Source organism: Rhinopithecus bieti, unplaced genomic scaffold (assembly GCF_001698545.2).
Source record: "Rhinopithecus bieti isolate Rb0 unplaced genomic scaffold, ASM169854v2 scaffold_20101, whole genome shotgun sequence".
Classification (NCBI taxonomy): domain Eukaryota; kingdom Metazoa; phylum Chordata; class Mammalia; order Primates; family Cercopithecidae; genus Rhinopithecus; species Rhinopithecus bieti.
In genome coordinates, this window is record NW_016810242.1 from 3690544 (window position 1) to 3709734 (window position 19191).

General features: G+C 43.9%; 1 protein-coding gene across 5 annotated transcripts in view; it reads right to left on the minus strand.

Annotated features, from left to right (window-relative positions):
• Positions 1–2131: 2131 nt before the first annotated feature.
• The window catches only part of ABL2 (ABL proto-oncogene 2, non-receptor tyrosine kinase), a 64072-nt gene continuing 47012 nt past the window's right edge, over positions 2132–19191 (minus strand). For 2 of the 5 annotated variants that reach the window (XM_017891670.1, XM_017891668.1), the window contains 9 exons: positions 18472–18744; positions 17062–17146; positions 15533–15710; positions 14278–14462; positions 10788–10940; positions 8555–8644; positions 5487–5660; positions 4387–4620; positions 2132–4077 (listed from right to left, as the gene is read on the minus strand). In XM_017891670.1, the coding sequence (XP_017747159.1) occupies positions 2906–4077; positions 4387–4620; positions 5487–5660; positions 8555–8644; positions 10788–10940; positions 14278–14462; positions 15533–15710; positions 17062–17146; positions 18472–18744 (2544 nt within the window). In that variant the 3' untranslated portion in view covers positions 2132–2905. Of the gene's footprint in view, positions 4621–5486; positions 5661–8554; positions 8645–10787; positions 10941–14277; positions 14463–15532; positions 15711–17061; positions 17147–18471; positions 18745–19191 lie in introns of all 5 variants that reach the window. The other 3 variants (XM_017891666.1, XM_017891669.1, XM_017891667.1) reach the window with 2 other exon arrangements.

Genomic DNA, 19191 nt, shown 5'->3' on the forward strand with positions numbered 1-19191 from the left:
ACGTTAGAAAACTGTCAATGCCTTGTATGTGGGCCTTTTCTCACTGCTTTTAGAATAGTTAAACTACACTTTTAGTTTCTAGAAGCAGTTTTCTCTGCTTTGGATTCAAACCTTTTAATTTACGTAAGGGTTTGTGTTTAAGCTGGTCCTTTTCAAGTAGAAAAAGGAAAAACAAAAATTATGCTTGTAGAGTAAGTTGACAGTGCCTCTTTAACCTGAACCTTGAGCCCTCAACCCCTGAAGTTACATAGTTCAAGCATCATGTGGACGGGGTGTGCTCCAACAGTCAATGCCACTCTTGACAGTGTTGACAAAAATCAATTCCATTTATGTATTATGCACCCACTGTAGGCAAGACAGAGCTAGGTGCTGCCCCTGAGTAAGACACAGCCCCCACCCCCTACCCTTCAGATTGTTGTTGGGTGAGAAAACCAGGGAGCCTAAATACACTCAGTAGTGTTTCTCCAAGGCTTATTTCCAGAACTCTCAAGGGAAAATAGAGCCCTTGCTTAAAAAACAAAGAACAAAAAAACCCTGAAAAACAATTATAATCCCTTAACTTGCATCCCACAACAACAGGGATAAACCTAAAAAGCAGCATAATAACGTTCTGAAGTTTTAGCTTTCCCATCCTCGACCTTAAAAGGCTAACTGCTAAAACGAGTTCTTCAAGTTTATGGACAAGTATGATGAGCGAGAATGGCAGGAAAGAAGGCGGGAAAAAGGACGGCTGGTTTTCACATCTGAGTTCTCTTCCAACCACTACGAGGAGATGAACCCGATCACTGGCTGCCTGTGCTGCAGCCGCAGGCGACACACCGCGGGGATCACCCAACACCTGCCAGGGATGCCCAGCACCGCCTGTCTCCTCTCATCTTCTTAGCCTGGGCCTCCTTTGGAGCAGCAATGGTAAGAATCAAGGTTTCCTTTCTTTCCAATGAAAACTCAATTTTGTTCTTGGTCAAAAATGCCAAATCAATTCAAAACATAGTTTCCCCCTTAGTATTCCAGCCCAATTATATTAATCTCAGCAATTCTTAATTTCATTAATATTTTCTACTCAGCAAATAAGAGAATGAAAAACCATTCAGCATGACAACACTGCGCTGAGCTTTCCAGAGAGGCTCTCAAAGGGATAGCTGTACACTTATTTGCAACACCCTTGAGAATATGCACTATTACCTTAATTGAATAGATTAAGAGATGGGGCTGTGGTTTGACACTGTATCAGTGACAGAGCCAGGAAGAAAACTCACTGCTCAATGTTGAATTCCTATCTTCCTAAGCTAATATTCCTTTGAGAGAATAAAATAAAAATACGTGTGTATTGAGCTCTCCTTGGGGAGGATGGGGGAAGTATTCATAAAGTTCTAAAAGAGAATGAAGCAGTAATTGGAATTAGACCCGATACCAAGAACATTAATAATACCTAACTCATTAGATTCACTTCCATGCCATCCTAATTAGCTTCCACAATTACAACTAAGTAGGGAAGGAAAAGGCCTATTTTCAAGGGCAAAACATATTTAAGGATTAAGTCATTAGGTTCCCAAGGTCTAACTGGTGCTCCCTGAAAATGACTACTCTTCAATTATGCATTCTTAAAATAGAAGTGAAATGACAAAATAAATAAAGAATATTCCCAATAAGATCTGTACAAATAAACACAATGATTGGGTGGGGGGTAGGGAGGAATATGTGAGAGAAGAAAAGCACATGAGAATAACGTGGGGGTGATTCACTTCAAATCCACACAGAGGAGAATGCCTCTCCCTATTCTCTACCTAGATTGGGCTTAAGGTGATAAGGGAGGGGAAAGGTAGAGAAACAGCCATTAGGACCAAGTCAGCTTTTCCTCTCAGTCACAGGTCACCGGGTTTCAAGAAAAGACTATCTCCCTGGTATTTTAGTTGATAAAGAAAAATACACAGCTGCTCAAGTCCTTGGCCAGTATGTCAGTATGCAGGGGAACTGTATCTGAACAGGATTCATTCCTTTGTGAGAATCTGTAGGGACTACTATTTTCAAAATCAACACTGGTTAATGCTCTGAATGCTACCAGGAATAAAGGAAGACAGCCTGCCCAGCAAAAGACAGAGAAGAACCACGAGGGAGACCCCTGTACTTATGGTTTACAGATAGCCACCACCAAGCAGGAAGCCAATCCTGGTCCATTATGAAATAATATACCAGACTGGGAGAAGTGACTTCTGCTAATCTGTGTAAGATTTCAGAAGGTTTTCAATCCCCTGCTTCAACTTTCCAGCATTCTTTACTTCCTGCACTAATACACCAGCGGAAAACAGGACAGAGGCATTCAGATAGGGCCACATTTCCCAGTTTTGTGTTGTAGCACTCTGATTTGCAGTTCTTATTACAGCAGCAATGGCCTTGCAGAAGCAAGCAAGGCTAACATCTGCTTCCAACAGCCCTGAACAAAAATTTCTCTGGGTATATTCCCAGCTTTCCTTTCTTCTGTCCCACCAAATTCATTAGGTAAACTGGAACATAATCACCGTTAAGTACCTACCAGAGCCCCAGGTCTGCGCACAGCTGCTGCGGTCTTGCCGAGAGCAGCCCTGCCTAGCACCTCCCAGCACCCCAGGTAGGGATGGGCTGCATTGCCTTCCTTATGACATACACATGTTCCCTATTTTCCAGTGCAGTTTCCAACCCTGTCCACTACTGCCTCGCCCCCACTTAATTTACCTCTCCTATACTTATCTGGTTTGCTTCTTATTTTTGAGATGAAACTGTAAACGTGAGAACTCAGGGATCTGAGGTACTTCACATAAACACACTCAAGTATGAGTCTTTCATTTTCTGAAAACAAGAACACAGGAAAACAAGTCCCTTTCCCTCTCCCCTCAGAAATGTGTGCATTTTCCCACCAGGCTAACAGTGGCTACCTCTGCACCACATCACTGATTTCCTGTACACATGACAACAAGTTATTAAGGACAGGGTTTGCCCCGGGCACACCAGCAGCTGCTGAAGACACTTGTAGCTCCTGAAGGCTTAGTTCCAGTTTGCTCACAGCCTCTCGGAAGGCAAATTTGTTGCGAGTTTGAGGGATGCAGTCCACATAGCCTGAGCAGTAGTCGAGCAGCTGGTGTCCAGTGTCTACCAGCTGGCTGTTGGGCACAGGTTCCGTGATTGCACTGGACAGTAGGTCAGCACATTCCAGCAGGGCCTCTTTGCTGATTTTGTCTGCTGAGATTTTCTCAGTGGCCTGTTTGGTTTTTCTCAGAGCCACTTTAGTACCTGCTGTGCCGTTGGCCATTTTGGCTGGCGAGATGGAAGATGTGGGCAGAGGCACTTGAGGTGGAGGCATCACTGGCCTCCCAGCTTTCCCACTGACGGGCACTGCGCCCAGAGCTGCCTTCTTTCCTCCTTCCTGTGTTTCTGACGTGGACTGTCCTGCAGTCGGCTCTTCTGTAGGGTCTGAGCAGATGGATGGATGCTGCAGTAGTCTCATCACTGGTGGTGGGGGTGGGGCACACTTTGGTTTTACCCGTCGGGGTCGGTCCTTGTCTCCAGAGGATGTGACCTGATGCTCAGATAAGAGCTTGAATTTATTCCCCTGAGAGTCTGTGCCAATGAGCTGCACATCAGCTGGAGTGTGTTTCAGAGTGGGTGAGATAAGGACTGGCACTTTGTGGTTGTGAGTGGTTGGGAGGACGGGGGCAGCCTTGGCTGGAGAAGGCCAGCCTGGCTGCTCTCCATCCTCTAGAACTCCAGCCATCCCAAGTCGTGTCCCACCATTCTTCTCTTTGCCCTTGGGGGCAGCTGCCACTCCAGCCACTCCCACCCCTGGAGGGTCCTTCTCTGTAATGGCTAGATCCCCAGAGGGCGTTCTGAGAGGAAGAGCTGTGGCTCCTCTGGGCAATAACTTGGCTTTTGGTCTCTCCCTGCTTGGAGCAGCACCTTCCTCTGATTTTTTTGGAAGCATGTCATTGGCCCTGTCCACATTCTCTTCTGGCTGAGAAGAGGTGGACACTGTCCTTTCCAGCTGGAGTTTGGACCTCTGGCAGTTCCTGGGAAGGGTCATTGCCATCCTATCCTGCTCTGGAAGCCCTGAGGACATGGAAGATGTAGAGTTTGACCTTGGAAAAGGCTTGGAAGTGTCATCACTGGCTGTGGGTTTACCTGCTCGTAAGCCCAGTGTCTTTTTGATTAAGCGTGGTGTAAAGAAGCCTGTGATGCCAGACCACCCACCCCCAGCAGTGCCACTGCCCCCACCCCCACCACTGTCGTCATTACAGAGGTTCCTCTGTGCAAAGCTCCCCCCATAGCACTTGGGTGGCACCAGATTCGCCTCTTGCTGGGCAGGAGTGAAAGAGAACCCATCAGCATGCTGTAGAGAAGCAACAGATGAGAAGTTACCCGTGAGTTCGTATTTCTTATGGGGCTGATTCTCCATTTCTCGGAAGGAGCTGCTGCGTTTGGGGGGTGTGGGAGCATTTCTCTTTTTCATGAAGGAGCTGAAGAAGCCCCCCTTCCTATCCCTGGTGAAGCATGTCTCTTTGGCATCTTCCAAGAGGCTGCTGGGTGACTTGTCTCTTTGCTTTCGAGGCAGTGCTGGGGATCCACTGGAGGCCTGTGCACCTCTGATAAACCCTGATGAGAAATGGCGATCAGTAACTTAAAAGACAAGAAGTGAATCTATTACATTTGAATTACCGAGGCAGCATTATAAGAGTTTTGCCAGCATTTATCAAGTGTCAGGTGTTGGCAGGACTCAGAGATAAATAATAAATACATTATCATTTCACAGTGACTGGTGTTCCAAATGTGATGTGAGTTTTAAAATTGGGGAGACAGGGGCTGGGCAAGGTGGCTCACGCGGGTAATCCCAGCACTTTAGGAGGCTGAGGCAGGAGGATCAGGAGGTCAAGAGATCAAGACCATCCTGGCTAACACGGTGAAACCCCATCTCTACTAAAAATACAAAAAATTAGCCGGGCGTGGTGGCAGGCACCTGTAGTCCCAGCTACTCGGGAGGCTGAGGCAGGAGAATGGCGTGAACCCAGGAGGTGGAGCTTGCAATGAGCCAAGATTGCGCCACTGCACTCCAGCCTGGGTGACAGAGTGAGACTCCATCTCGAAATAAAAGAAAAAAAAAGCCAGGGAGGAGATAACCCGCCGGTTATTACCTCAACACTCATCCTTTCTTTAAAAACCATCGCACAACCTCTTCTCCTCTATCAGGTTCAGCAAAGTTTTTGATGGAACCGTAAAGATGATACCTACTTGGGAACGCAGGGTTAAGGAGATGAAACTGGAGCCAGAGTTGTATGTTGGATGGATAGATCAGGACAACCAACAAGGGCAATGCGGAGCCAAGGGCTTCATGGGTAGGTAAAAGAGACGCCATGCTTCCCTCCGGGAAGATGGGCGTGAAAGTGGACATAAAAGCCTCATACTCCCTGCTTCTTTCAACAAAGCAGTTTCTATTTTGATTCTACCTGCCGAGGGACCCATACCTGGTGTTAAACTGGAAGCAGAATTTTCTGTGGCATCCTGTGCCCCTTCAATGTTCTCCTTGTTCTCCACCTGTTTCTTCAGTGTCCGAGTCTTGGAAGGAAGTATAGGTAGCCGGGGCAGGTACGGAACAACAGATGACGAGGAGGCGGCTCTCCCAAGCTCCTCAGCTACCTCTGTGAGGAAGATAAGGGGACCGATAAAACGTACAATTTCGTAACAGAAAAAGGGAGTTCTTTTCAGAAAAGGCACACAACTGAGAAATAACTGGCAAGTAGAATACTAAAATACATACACGGAATCATAAAGTATGTACTCTTTTGTCTGGCTTCTTTCGCCCAGTACCGTCTCTGTAGATTTGTCCACGCTGCTATATGTGGCAGGGGTTCTCATTGCTGTGTAACATGCCAATGTGTGAATATACCACAATCCGCCCGTTCTCCTCTTGATGGATGTTTAGGTTGTTTCCAGTTTGGAGTTACTATGAGTACGTTGCTAGCATCATCCTGCTATGTGTCTTTTGGTTCACAATGTTATGCACGTCTGATCGGCACAATGTAGGAGAACTGGTGGATCACAGGGTATATGTGCATTCAGGTTTATTAGGCCCTGCCAACCTGTCCCCGAGTGGTAATACTATTTCACATGAAAGCTGTGGTTACTCTGCATGCTTGCTAAAATTTGATGTTATTATTTTTGGCTTGATTTGTTTTTTTTTTTGGAGATGGAGTCTCACCCTGTTGCCCAGGCTGGAGTGCAATGGCGTGATCTCGGCTCATTGCAACTTCTGCCTCCCAGGTTCAAATGATTCTCCTGCCTCAGCCTCCTGAATAGCTGGGATTACAGAAGCCCGCCACCACATCCAGTTATTCTTTGTATTTTTAGTAGAGATGGGGTTTCACCATGTTGGCCAGGCTGGTCTTGAACTCCTGAACTTGTGATCTGCCTGCCTCGGCCTCCCAAAGTGCTGGGATTACAGGTGTGAGCCACAGTGCCCAGTCTTTTTTTTTTTTTTCGACAGGGAGTCTTGCTCTGTCGCCCAGGCTAGAGTGCAGCAATGCGATCTCAGCTCACTGCAACCTCCACCTCCCAGGTTCAAGTGACTCTCCTGCCTCAGCCTCCCAAGTAGCTGGGCACCCACCACGCTTGGCTAGTTTTTGTATTTTTAGTAGAGACAGGGTTTCACCATGTTGGCCAGGCTACTCTCCAACTGCTGACCTCAAGTGATCCATCCACCTAGGCCTCCCAAAGTGCTGGGATTACAGGCGTGAGCCACCCTGCCAGGCCAGCCTGATTTTAATTTAAGCCTTTCTGGTAGGCCGTGGATTGGTATCTCATTGTGGTTTTATTTTGTATTTCTCTATGATGAGTAATGTTGAGCACGGTTATTGGACATCCGGATATCCTCGTTTACTAAGTTAACCTTTAACTCCTTTCCATGTCAATATATCCAAGAAGGCCGGGAGCCGTGGCTCACAGCTGTAATCCCAGCACTTTGGGAGGCAGAGGTGGGTGGATCACTTAAGGTCAGGAGTTCGAGATCAGCCTAGCTGACATGGCAAAACCCCATCTCTACTGAAAATACAAAAATTAGCCAGGCATGGTAGCAGGCGCCTGCAATTCCAGCTACTCGGGAGGCTGAAGCATGAGAAGAGCTTGAACCTGGGAGACGGAGACTGCAGTGAGCCGACATCACACCACTGCACTCCAGCCTGGGCGACAGAGTGAGACTCTGTCTCAAAAAAAAAAGTGTATATATACATACATACACACACACACACACACACACATATGAATATCATTTTAAATATTCAGCTATATGGATGTAATAATTTACAGTCCAGTAGGTATTTCAGTTGTTCATAATTTCTCACTATTATAAACTATACTTTGATGCAATGTCCTTGTAGTTAAATCTTTGTTTATATTCTTAATTATTTCCTTAAGATCTATTTCCAGAAATGGAATGTCTGGTTATTGTTTTTACAACTTGGTTCTGCTTTGTAGATGTAGTTTATATTTATTTTTTCCTTTTTTCTTCCCTACATCCTAAGTATTGATGCTTAAAGAGCTACCACACTTACTAAGGTTACTGATAGGGAGGCTGAATAAATTTCTTTTTTTTTTTTTTTTTTTTGAGACAGAGTCTCGCTCTGTCGCCCAAGCTGGAGTGTAGTGGCCGGATCTCAGCTCACTGCAAGCTCCGCCTCCCGGGTTCACGCCATTCTCCTGCCTCAGCCTCCCGAGTAGCTGGGACTACAGGCGCCTGCCACCTCGCCCGGCTAGTTTTTTGTACTTTTAGTAGAGACGGGGTTTCACCGTGTTAGCTAGAATGGTCTCGATCTCCTGACCTTGCGATCCGCCCGCCTCGGCCTCCCAAAGTGCTGGGATTACAGGCTTGAGCCACCGCGCCCAGCCATAAATTTCTAATTAAAATATAATTTCAATTTTTTGAGACACAAAGATGCACTGAAAATAGCAAAAAAAGCAACACAGCAATAATAAAGGTCAAAATTAATTCAATACCATGAAACAGAGTCCAAAACTACAAAAGTTGATCATTTTTTAAATGTAATTACCATTATCGCCACCACCACCACTACCCAGAACTAGTCACCAACAGTAAATCCAACAGATTCTCACCTTCAGAAATGCTGGAGTCATGGAACATGGTTTCAAAAGCTTGGTGTGTTTCAGCAAAAGAGGGCCTGTCGGCAGGGNACTTTTAGTAGAGACGGGGTTTCACCGTGTTAGCTAGAATGGTCTCGATCTCCTGACCTTGCGATCCGCCCGCCTCGGCCTCCCAAAGTGCTGGGATTACAGGCTTGAGCCACCGCGCCCAGCCATAAATTTCTAATTAAAATATAATTTCAATTTTTTGAGACACAAAGATGCACTGAAAATAGCAAAAAAAGCAACACAGCAATAATAAAGGTCAAAATTAATTCAATACCATGAAACAGAGTCCAAAACTACAAAAGTTGATCATTTTTTAAATGTAATTACCATTATCGCCACCACCACCACTACCCAGAACTAGTCACCAACAGTAAATCCAACAGATTCTCACCTTCAGAAATGCTGGAGTCATGGAACATGGTTTCAAAAGCTTGGTGTGTTTCAGCAAAAGAGGGCCTGTCGGCAGGGCTCCACTTCCAGCCTGTGTAACAGAAGAAGAAAATATTAAAAACTCCTTGCAGAAGTTCAATATCCAGTGGTATATCTAATAATGAGTTCTATGCATCATGATGTATACTTATTAGAGTTTCAGCATGTTCACAATGATAGCAACATAGCTCTAGACTCAGAGGTATAATGATCCCACTTTCTAAATTCCTTTTTCCTTTTTCTTTGAGACAGGGTCTTGCTTTGTCACCCAGCTGGAGTACAGTGGCACGATCTCGGCTCACTGCAGCCTTGACCTCCTGGGTTCAAACAATCCTCCTGCCTCAGCTTCCCAAGTAGCTGGGACTATGGGTGTGCAACACCACACCTGGATAATTTCTTTTTTTTTTTTTTTTTTGAGACGGAGTCTCACTCTGTCACCCAGGCTGGAGTGCAGTGGCATAATCTCGGCTCACTGCAACCTCCACCTCCTGGGTTCAAGTGATTCTCCAGCCTCAGCCTCCAGAGTAGCTGGGGCTACAGGCGCATGCCACCACGTCCGGTTAATTTTTATATTTTTAGTAGAGACGGGGGTTTCGCCGTGTTGGCCATGCTGGTCTCAAACTCCTGACCTCAGGCGATCCACCCACCTCAGCCTCCCAAAGTGCTGGGATTACAGGCATGAGCCACTGCGCCCAGACAAAATGAGCGCACACAGTAATCTCAAACTACTGTATTTTTTATATAGACAGGATTTTGCCACATTGCTCAGGTTGCTTTTGAACTCCTGAGCTCAAGCAATCTGCTCACTTCGGCCTCCCAAACTGCTAGAATTACAGGTGTGAGTCACCACACCTGGCCATGAACCCACTTTCTAAGGCTGGGGCTTCAATTTAGCCTCAGCTCCTATTCCCTCTACTAAAAGGATGAGGAGAAACAGGGAGATGGTTTAGAAAATGGCAAATTTTCTTCCACTTGAAAATAAAAGAAGTAAAACCTGTCTTCAAACTCAGCCTAACCATACAAATAATCAACTGCATATATTCAGAAATATAAAAGGATATCAAAAAGGAGGAGCTCAGAGTTCATTTTTGACAAAGTGCAACAGAGAACGTCAATGTTCAATGAGGAAAGAACACAGACTTATGTTTAAACACAACTGCAATTGGGACCAGGCCCGGTGGCCTACACCTGTAATCCCAGCAATTTGGAAGACTAAGGTGGACAGATTACTTGAGACCAGGAGTTTGAGACCAGCCTGGTCAACATGGTGAAACCTTGTCGCTACTAAAAATACAAAAATTAGGCCGGGTATGGTGGCTCACGCCTATAATCCCAGCACTTTGGGAGGCTAAGGCGGGTGTATCACTTGAGGTCAGGAGCTGGAGATCAGCCTGGCCAATGTGGTAAAACCCCATCTCTACCCAAAATACAAAAATTAGCCAGGCATGGTGGCAGGCGCCTGTAATCCCAGCTACTTGGGAGGCTGAGGCAGGAGAATCGCTTGAACCCGGGGGTCGGAGGTTGCAGAGACTGCACCACTCCACTCCAGCACGGGCAACATAGCGAGACTCCGTCTCAAAAAAAAAAAAGTAAAATTAGCTGGGCATGGTGTGTGTGCCTGTGGTTCCAGCTACTCAGGGGCTGAGGCACGAGAATCGCTTGAACCCAGGAGATACAGGTTTCAGTGAGCCGAAATCGTGTCACTGCACCCCAGTCTGGGCAACAAAGCAAGACTGTTTCAAAATAACACCAACAAAAACAAACAAACAAACAAACCTTGCAATTTAATTCACTACTCACTTTCCTACTTTTTCATCTGCAAGCAATCGGATGCTTCTGTTTATCCATCACAGAGGTTATTTTTATGCATTCTTCACAGTCTTTAGCAACCATTTTTATCTAGTTGAAAACAGCCCTCCCCACCTTAATCTCTAAACTCAATTTCTTATCTTATTAAATATGCAAATGTCTCTGAGAAACTGGGTCAATATTTGGGCCATAACAACTATGCTTAGGATTCCAGTAAGATTCAATGGTATATGATATGACAACTGCCTGATCAATGATAAATTCTTTAAATGTCATGAGGCTGGATTCAATCTAACAACACTGAGAGGAGAAATGTTTCTAATTTTGTTAACTATTCTGAACTGCTAGCTTATGCCTTCAAAATCAAAACATGCAAAAATACTCACATGCTCTCATAAGTTCATAAACCTTAGGGGGGCATCCCTCGGGCTGTTCCATTCGATATCCTTTTTCAAGTAGGTCATAGACCTGAGACAGGTCAATACCTGGATATGGTGACATTCCATAGGTAGCAATTTCCCACAACAGTACTCCAAAAGCTGCATAAGGAATTAGAATAAGCACTTAGTGTTTCTTCTCCGATTTATAATTTATTTTAGATAATCAGGTGATTCTCTTTCAAATTTTAGGCAACGTTCACACACTACTACAACACCATTAATATATAATATACTCATCAATTCTTACAGCATGGTTTGTCCTTCTAAAATATTTGCAACAGGAATGCTGCAGATAATCTCAAGACAGTTTTATTTAAATTTCCCAATTTTTATTTAGATTCCCTTTACTATAATGAGGGAAAATAAACTATGACCATTTAAGAAGTCTGAGGCATAATTCAACTATTCTTAGAAAAGTTTCTGATATACAGTAGTCACCCCGTATGCCATGGTTTCACTTCCCATAGTTTCAGCTACTCACAGTCATCCAAGGCCCAAAAATATTAAACAGAAAATTCCAGAAATAAATTCTAAAGTTTTAAATTGCATGCTGCCCTGAGTTGCATGATGAAATCTCAAGCCATGCTTCTCCTTCCCACCTCACACGTAAATCATCCTTTTACTCAACATATCCACAACATAGATGCTACCCATCCCTTAGTCACTGAGAAGACCTCTCGGTTATCAGATCAAAAAAAGATTATATGCCCAGGGCTTGACACTATCCTTGGCTTCAGGCATCCTCAGGATAAGGGAGAACCATTGTATCTAATAAGTATAATAGTTTTAAAGTCAGCTAATATGAGTAAAATAAAAACAGATTCATTTAAAATCAGATAAAATTCAGAGCAGAAAAAAATTTGATTTTTGTCACAGTTATTTGAGTTTGAGATTTCTAGTTAAAAGTGACTTAGAATCCTATGACTATTTCTATTGGTCCACAATCCAAATTTCCAGATTCTTCAGTCTACTAAGCCAAGTCATATTACTTCTCAGAGCAGTAGAAACCAGATCAGTTAAGACAAATTCTAGATGAAACCTGTTGCAGGAAGTCAGGGACCCCAAATGGAGGGACCGGCTGGAGCCGCGGCAGAGGAACATAAATTGTGAAGATTTCATTTTAATATGGACATTTATCAGTTCCCAAAATTAATGCTTTTATAATTTCTTATGCCTGTCTTTAATAATCTCTTAATCCTTTTATCTTCATAAGCTGAGGATGTACATCACCTCAGGACCACTATTGTGTTAACTGTACAAACCGATTGTAAAACGTGTGTTTGAACAATATGAAATCAGTGCACCTTGCAAAAAAACAGAGTAACAGCAATTTTAGGGAACAAGGGAAGACAACTATAAGGTCTGACTGCCTGCAGGGTCGGGCAGAATAGAGTCATATTTTTCTTCTTGCAGAGAGCCTATAAACGGACATGCAAGCAGGGAAGATATTGCTAAACTCTTTTCCTAGCAAGGATTAATACTCTGGGAAAGGAATGAATTCCTGGGGGGAAGTCTATAAACGGCCACTCTGTGAGTATCTGTCTTATGCGGTTGAGATAAGGACTGAAATACGCCCTGGTCTCCTGCAGTACCCTCAGGCTTACTAGAGTGGGAAAAAACCCCACCCTGGTAAATTTGAGGTCAGACCAGTTCTCTGCTCTTGAACCCTGTTTTCTGTTGTTTAAGATGTTTATAAAGACAATACGTACACTGCTGAACAAAGACCCGTATCAGTAATTCTACTTTGCCCTTTGCCTTGTGATCTTTGTTGGACCCTTATCAGGAGTTTCTGATTTGCCCTTGTCCTGCTTCCTCAGAAGCATGTGACCTTTGTTCTCCTTTTTGCACTTTGAAGCACGTGATCTTGTGACCTACTCCCTGTTCTCTCACTCCCTCCCCTTTTGAAATCCTTAATAAAACTTGCTGGTTTTGCAGCTCAGGTGGGAATCACCGTCCTACCGATATGTGATGTCACCCCCGGAGGCCTGGCTGTAAAATTCCTCTCTTTGTACACTTTCTATTTCTCAGCCAGCTGACACTTATGGAAAATAGAAAGAATCTACGGTGAAATACTGGGGGCGGGTTCCCCCAATAGAAACCTCATCACACTTCCCTTGAAAAAAAAACAAAGCTCTGTGTCACAGTACTCTGCAAATGAGTGATAAAACCTAATGTGAGGCTGGGCGCAACAGCTCAACGCTTGTAATCCCAACACTTCGGGAGGCCAAGGCAGGTGGATCATTTGAGGTCAGGAGTTCAAGACCAGCCTGGCCAACATGGCGAAACCTCATCTCTACTATAATGACAAAAATGAGCTGGGCATGGTGATGCATGCCTGTAGTCCCAGCAACTCTGGAGGCTGAGGCAGGAGAATCGCTTCAACCCAAGAGATGGAGGTTGCAGTGAGCTAAGATTGTGCCACTGCACTCCAGTCTGGACAACAGAGCAAGGCTCCGTCTCAAAAACAAACAAACAAACAAACACAAACAAACCAAACCTAATGTGGAAATAAGATGCTTTACAGAGAGAGGATTATCAGCACTCCAATGTAATATGAGATCTAGACTGTGAGCTCTCTGAAGGCAGGGACTTCTTTTTTAAAGCTAACTTACTTTCTCTCTCTCTTTTTTGTTTGAGACAGAGTTTTGTTCTTGTTGCCCAGGCTGGAGTACAATAGTGTGATCTCGGCTCACCACAACCTCCACCTTCTGGGTTCAAGTGATTCTCCTGCCTCAGCCTCCTGAGTAGCTGGGATTACAGGCATGCGCCACCACACCCAGCTAATTTTGTATTTTTAGTAGAGACGGGGTTTTTCCATGTTGGTCTGGCTGGTCTTGAACTCCCGACCTCAGGTGATCCACCTGCCTCAGCCTCCCAAAGTGCTGGGATGACAGGCATGAGCCACCATGCCTGGCCCTAAAGTTTGTTCTTTATACTCCTTTTTTTTTTTTTTGAGACAGAGTCTCGCTCTATTGCCCAGGATGGAGTGCAGTGGTGCCGTCTTGTCTCACTGCAACCTCTGCCTCCCTGGCTCAAGCAATTCCCCTGCCTCAGCCTTCAGCCTCCTGAATAGCTGGGATTACTGGCATGTGCCACCATGCCTGGCTAATTTTTGTAGTTAGTAGAGATGGGAGTTCACCATGTTGGCCAGGCTGGTCTCGAACTGTTGACCTCAAGTGATCTGCCCATCTCAGCCCAAAGTGCTGTAATTACAAACAAGAGCCACCACACCAGGCCTATACTTCTGTTTATGCAAAGTTCTTAGTACAGTCCTGGCAGCTAGGAGGTATTTAAAAAATACTTGCTGAATAACTGAAGAAGAATGGCAGGTAAAGGTAGAGGACACTGAACATCATAAGAGAAGCTCTAAAGAATCAAGACATTAAAAAATAAAATAAAATAAAATGACACATAAAAAAGTCCCTTTCAACCTTACCCCAGACATCAGATTTAATTGAGAAGGTATTGTAGGCAAGACTCTCTGGTGCTGTCCACTTAATAGGAAATTTGGCTCCAGCATGAGCAGTGTAAGTGTCTCCAGTCATCAATCTACTTAAGCCAAAGTCAGCCACTTTTACCACATGGTTTTCTCCCACTAGGCAGTTACGAGCTGCAAGATCTCTGTGGGAAAGAGAACCCTAATGTGATTCCATTCAGATGGTGAGGAAAATGGTCATGAACACTCTATTCTTGGTTCTTTGTGTTACAGGCAGAGTTAAGTAAGTGCTGACGAATATGGTAGTATTTTCTGACAATCACTAACATCTTAGAAAGCCCACTAATGATACATCACTGTAGAGCACTCATCAAGAAGCAGAATAAAGCAGGCTTTATAAAATGGGTCCCTATTTATAAGTATGCTGGGAGAGGTAAGCCATAGATGCTTTTCTACAAGACTTTAAGTTATTTACTAAGGCAGAAAACTATTTTAAAAACTCAGCCACTAGGGCCAGGTGTGGTGGCTCACGCTTGCAATCCTAGCACTTTGGGAGGCCAAGGTGGGTGTATCTCCCGAGCTCAAGAGTGCAGGACCAGCCTGGGCAACATGGGGAAACTCTGTCTACCAAAAAAAAAAACAAAAAAACAACACTTAGCCAGGCAAGGTGGCACATTCCTATAGTCCCAGCTACTCAGAAGGCTGAGGTGGGAGGATGGCTTGAGCCCAGGAGGCAGAGAGTGCAGTGAGCTAAGATCGCATTACTGCATTCCAGCCTGGGCGATGGAGCCAGACTGTCTCAAGAAGGGAAAAAACAAAAAAAAAGCCACTAGATGGTGAAAAAGGATCTTGGATACAGTGCTAGGCAAAATAAAGAGCACTCTCTGGCCAGGCATGGTGGCCCACACCTATAATCCCAGCACTTTGGAAGGCTAAGATGGGAAGATCATTTGAGGCCAGTAGTTTGAGACCAGACTGGTCAACACAGCAAGACCCCATCACTATTGTAATTACTATTTTTTTTTTCAAAGAGAGTTCTCAGTTTTGAGAATAGCAAAGGCCCCTTATTAATACTTTAATCAGAGTACAGTAGGTTTGTTTACAAGTTAGAAGTGACATCATAATGGGCCCTGTGAAATACGAAATTACTTTCTTGAATCATCCGAAATTTTCTGGGAAGGTTCTCACATTCTGCCTTTTATCTGCATGTCAAGCAGGATAGCTTCATGGTTAGTCAGAGGTAAGTTTTACACACCTATGGATAAAATTCTTCTTCTCTAAGTACTCCATTGCAGAAGAAATCTGAGTGGCCATGTAGAGAAGCACAACTGCAGTCACCTCTTCTCGGTTGCATTCTCGGAGGTAATCCAGCAAATTCCCATATGGCATGTATTCAGTCACAATGTAAAACGGTGGCTCCAAAGTACAGACACCTAAAAATTGAAGAATGGTGCTTGTTTTTGTTAGTGTACATTCAAACACTCCAAACCACTTTGGTCAAGAATAATTTGACAATTTTCAGGTCTAGTTCGGCAGTAATCTTTTCCCTTTTACCACCACATTCTCTGAAATTAATAAGCAAAATTAAGAAGCTGGTTTATATGGGAGTCCTTGCTTCCACCATATTGTTCTCTGGAAATTCATATGCCTCTGAGTATTTGAGCAAAAGCAGCGTACTTGTATTAATTCTATAAGGGGCCAAGAAAACCAACATGTCCAGACTTTTGTACATGGCCCATGATTCTCCTCCTCAACTGCAGGCTAACAATACTTATTCAAAAGTAATAGCAATTGTGCACATGCTGAAGACTATGTGAGCCCCACCTGTAATACTGCTTTGTAAAACGATTTTCATTGTTTCCATAGTCAAGGAATTCACTGATATATGGCAGATTCCTTATAAAAAACCAACAAGAGGTCGGGTGCAGTGGTTCACGCCTGTAATCCTAGCACTTTGGGAGGCTGAGGCAGGCAGACCACTTGAGACCAGCAGTTCAAGACTTGACTGGCCAATGTAGCAAAACCCTGTCTCTACTACAAAAATTCGCTGGGTGTGGTGATGCATGTTGAGGCACGAGAATAGCTTGAACCTGGGAGGCAGAGGTTGCAGTGAGCCAGGATCATGCCACTGCACTCCAGCCAGGGTGACAAAGCAAGACTCTATATCAAAACAAAAACAAAAACCTGGCCCTACTTTTAAAAAGTAAAAGAGCTTAGTAAAAGAGTTCTTTGTAACCTGAACAGTGAAAAGCCAATCATAGTACAGCATTTCCTGCTTGTAAAGGTAAACTGATGGGTGTGGTCACAGTTTTTAATTTGCTTCAACAGTCCTTTAATGTCTCTTTATTTTGCAAAAACATTTCATGAGTTTTTGGTTCAGTACCATTTTGAACACTTCTGAACTTTGAATCTGGGGCAATTAGTACAAATTGAGCAGTTTTATATACTAAAATCAATCAAGCCACTGCTTCTTCGGCCATTTTTAAACACGGAACCTACTGATTAAAATAAGTACTTATTGAAGTGGATTTAAACCTGCAGCTTCCACCATGGTGACTGAAAAGAAAGCTTTGGGGCTGGGGGAGCGGGGGAAGGCTGGGCATGGTGGCTCGTGCCTGTAATTCCAACATACTGAAAGGCCCATGCAGGAAAATCACTTCAACAGCAGCCTGGACAACAGAGTGAGACCCTGTCTCTTAAAAAAAAAAAAGCATTTGGAGATAAGAAGGGGTTAAAGGACAAGCATTTTTGGAGGATATCTATGGTTCAGGCAAGGTTCCTCACCTAAAAGTTGTACCAGATTAGGATGCTTGATTTCCTTCATTACTGCAGCTTCTTTTAGGAACTCTTCTACCTCCATGGTATCTTCCTGGAAAAAGGGAAAGGTAAGAAAGAAGAAAACGAGAGGGACAAACCTCCAACTTAAAATCATTTGATTCATCTCACAATCCTAAAGCTTCAGCTTTAACAGTAAAAAGAAGTATCTTTTGAATATTTTAGCATATTACAAGAAATAATTTTTGTTTTAATTTATTTTTTTGAGACAGGGTCTCACTCTGTTACCCAGGCTGGGGTGAAGTGGTACGATCTCACTGCAACCTCTGCCTCCTGGGTTCAAGCGATTCTCCTGGCTCAGTCTCCCAAGTAGCTGGGATTACAGGCATGCACCATCATGCCTGGCTACTTTCTGTATTTTTAGTAGAGACGGGGTTTTGCCATGTTGGCCAGGATGGTCTCCTGACCCCAGGTGATCGGCCCGCCTGGGATTCCCAAATTGCTGGGACTACAGGCGTGAGCCACCACACCCAGCCGAAATTATTATTATTTTAAGAAGTCCAACTTAGAAAGAAAAATGTCCTGGAGTAAAAATTAGCAGGAGAAGCAAAATTCAGCAATCATGTCCTATGATCAACTGAAACACAGGAGCCCTGTATTGGATAGTTCAGTTCTCTCATAGTTTATTTCTCCAGATATCTCAGGCTTTGAATGAGGAGACCTAGCACTTAGCTGCTTACATACTTATCTTCTTGATTAGATCATAATCTTCTTAGAGAGCAAGGCCTTATATATCGCTTTACACTCAGAATATGCTTAAGAAACAGAACTGACTACTACTTATAGCTAAAGAATAGCCCTTATGAGTGATATACCAGAGACAGTTACTGAGGATCTGGGACAATCAAGTGAGTGAAAACCTTACAATTTGATACTGGGAGGTTTAAAGGAGACATATAGTTGTACCAGGAAAAAGATTTCTGTGAATGTTAAGAAGTGATCTAACTGCAAAGAGACGGGAGGAACAACAACAAGAGAGAGAAAGGACAGAACAAGAAAGAGGCCCATGATTCTCAGATAAGGCACAAAGAATTCTGTCCAGCAGGGGTCGATCTCAGGAAGCAAAAGAGCTTATTTTGCTTTCATAACTTTTAATTTGCTTCTAACCTCCCACTAAGATCTACATCAACAGCCTCCAGAGACAGACCTTTCGCACATGTGGGTTTCACTGCATTGCAGTGAATAATCTACCTCTGCATTGTCAGCAATGGCACGAGGGTTAATCATCACAATTTGCTGATGTGCTTGGCACCAGTGGGTGGAAAGTGTTCCAAAGTTAAAGAAGAGCATGCCCATATTTCCAAGTGATTGAGCACAAAAGAAAAAGATGCCTGAAAACTGTAATTCTCAGCAACCCACCTTCAGTGTTTTCACAGCAACTGTAAGGCTGTATTTCTTCCAGACGCCAACATAAACCTCTCCATACTGACCGCCCCCAAGTTTGTGCTTCATGGTAATATCCGTTCGTTCCATTTCCCATTTGTCGTGGATGGGGGACACACCATAGACTGTAGGCTTATTACACTTGGGTGCTGGGTAGTGTAATGTTGTCACCAGCCCATCAGCCACTGTGGAGTGATGGTGTACAAGCTCTGCCAAGGTGCTGAAGCGGCTCTCAGCAGTCACATATACCTGGTAAGAAAAGCAGAAAAGCTAAACAACTTGAAAAGAGATTAAGAATTGTTTTTTTAAAGCCCATATTTCACTGGCCTGAAGATAGGAGGCTATCTTTAAAAAAAAAAAAATTTTTTTTCTGCAGACAGGGTCTCAACTATATTGCCCAGGGAGGTCTCAAACGCCAGCCTCAAGCAATCCTCCTGCCTGCACCTCCCAAGGTGCTGAGATTACAGACTGAGTCACTATACCCAGCAAGAGTTTATCTTAATTGAGGTAAATTAAAAAGTTAAATGATGACTGCAAGGGTAAACACAGAACTTCAGTTTAATCTTATTTAATCTGCCTTTCCTATTCTTCCTAAATTAGTCTTGGGGAAAACCTTCCAAGATCTCTCTCTGGATCATCAAGCTCATTGGTCTTCAAATATATATATTTTTTCATACATATATATATATATATATA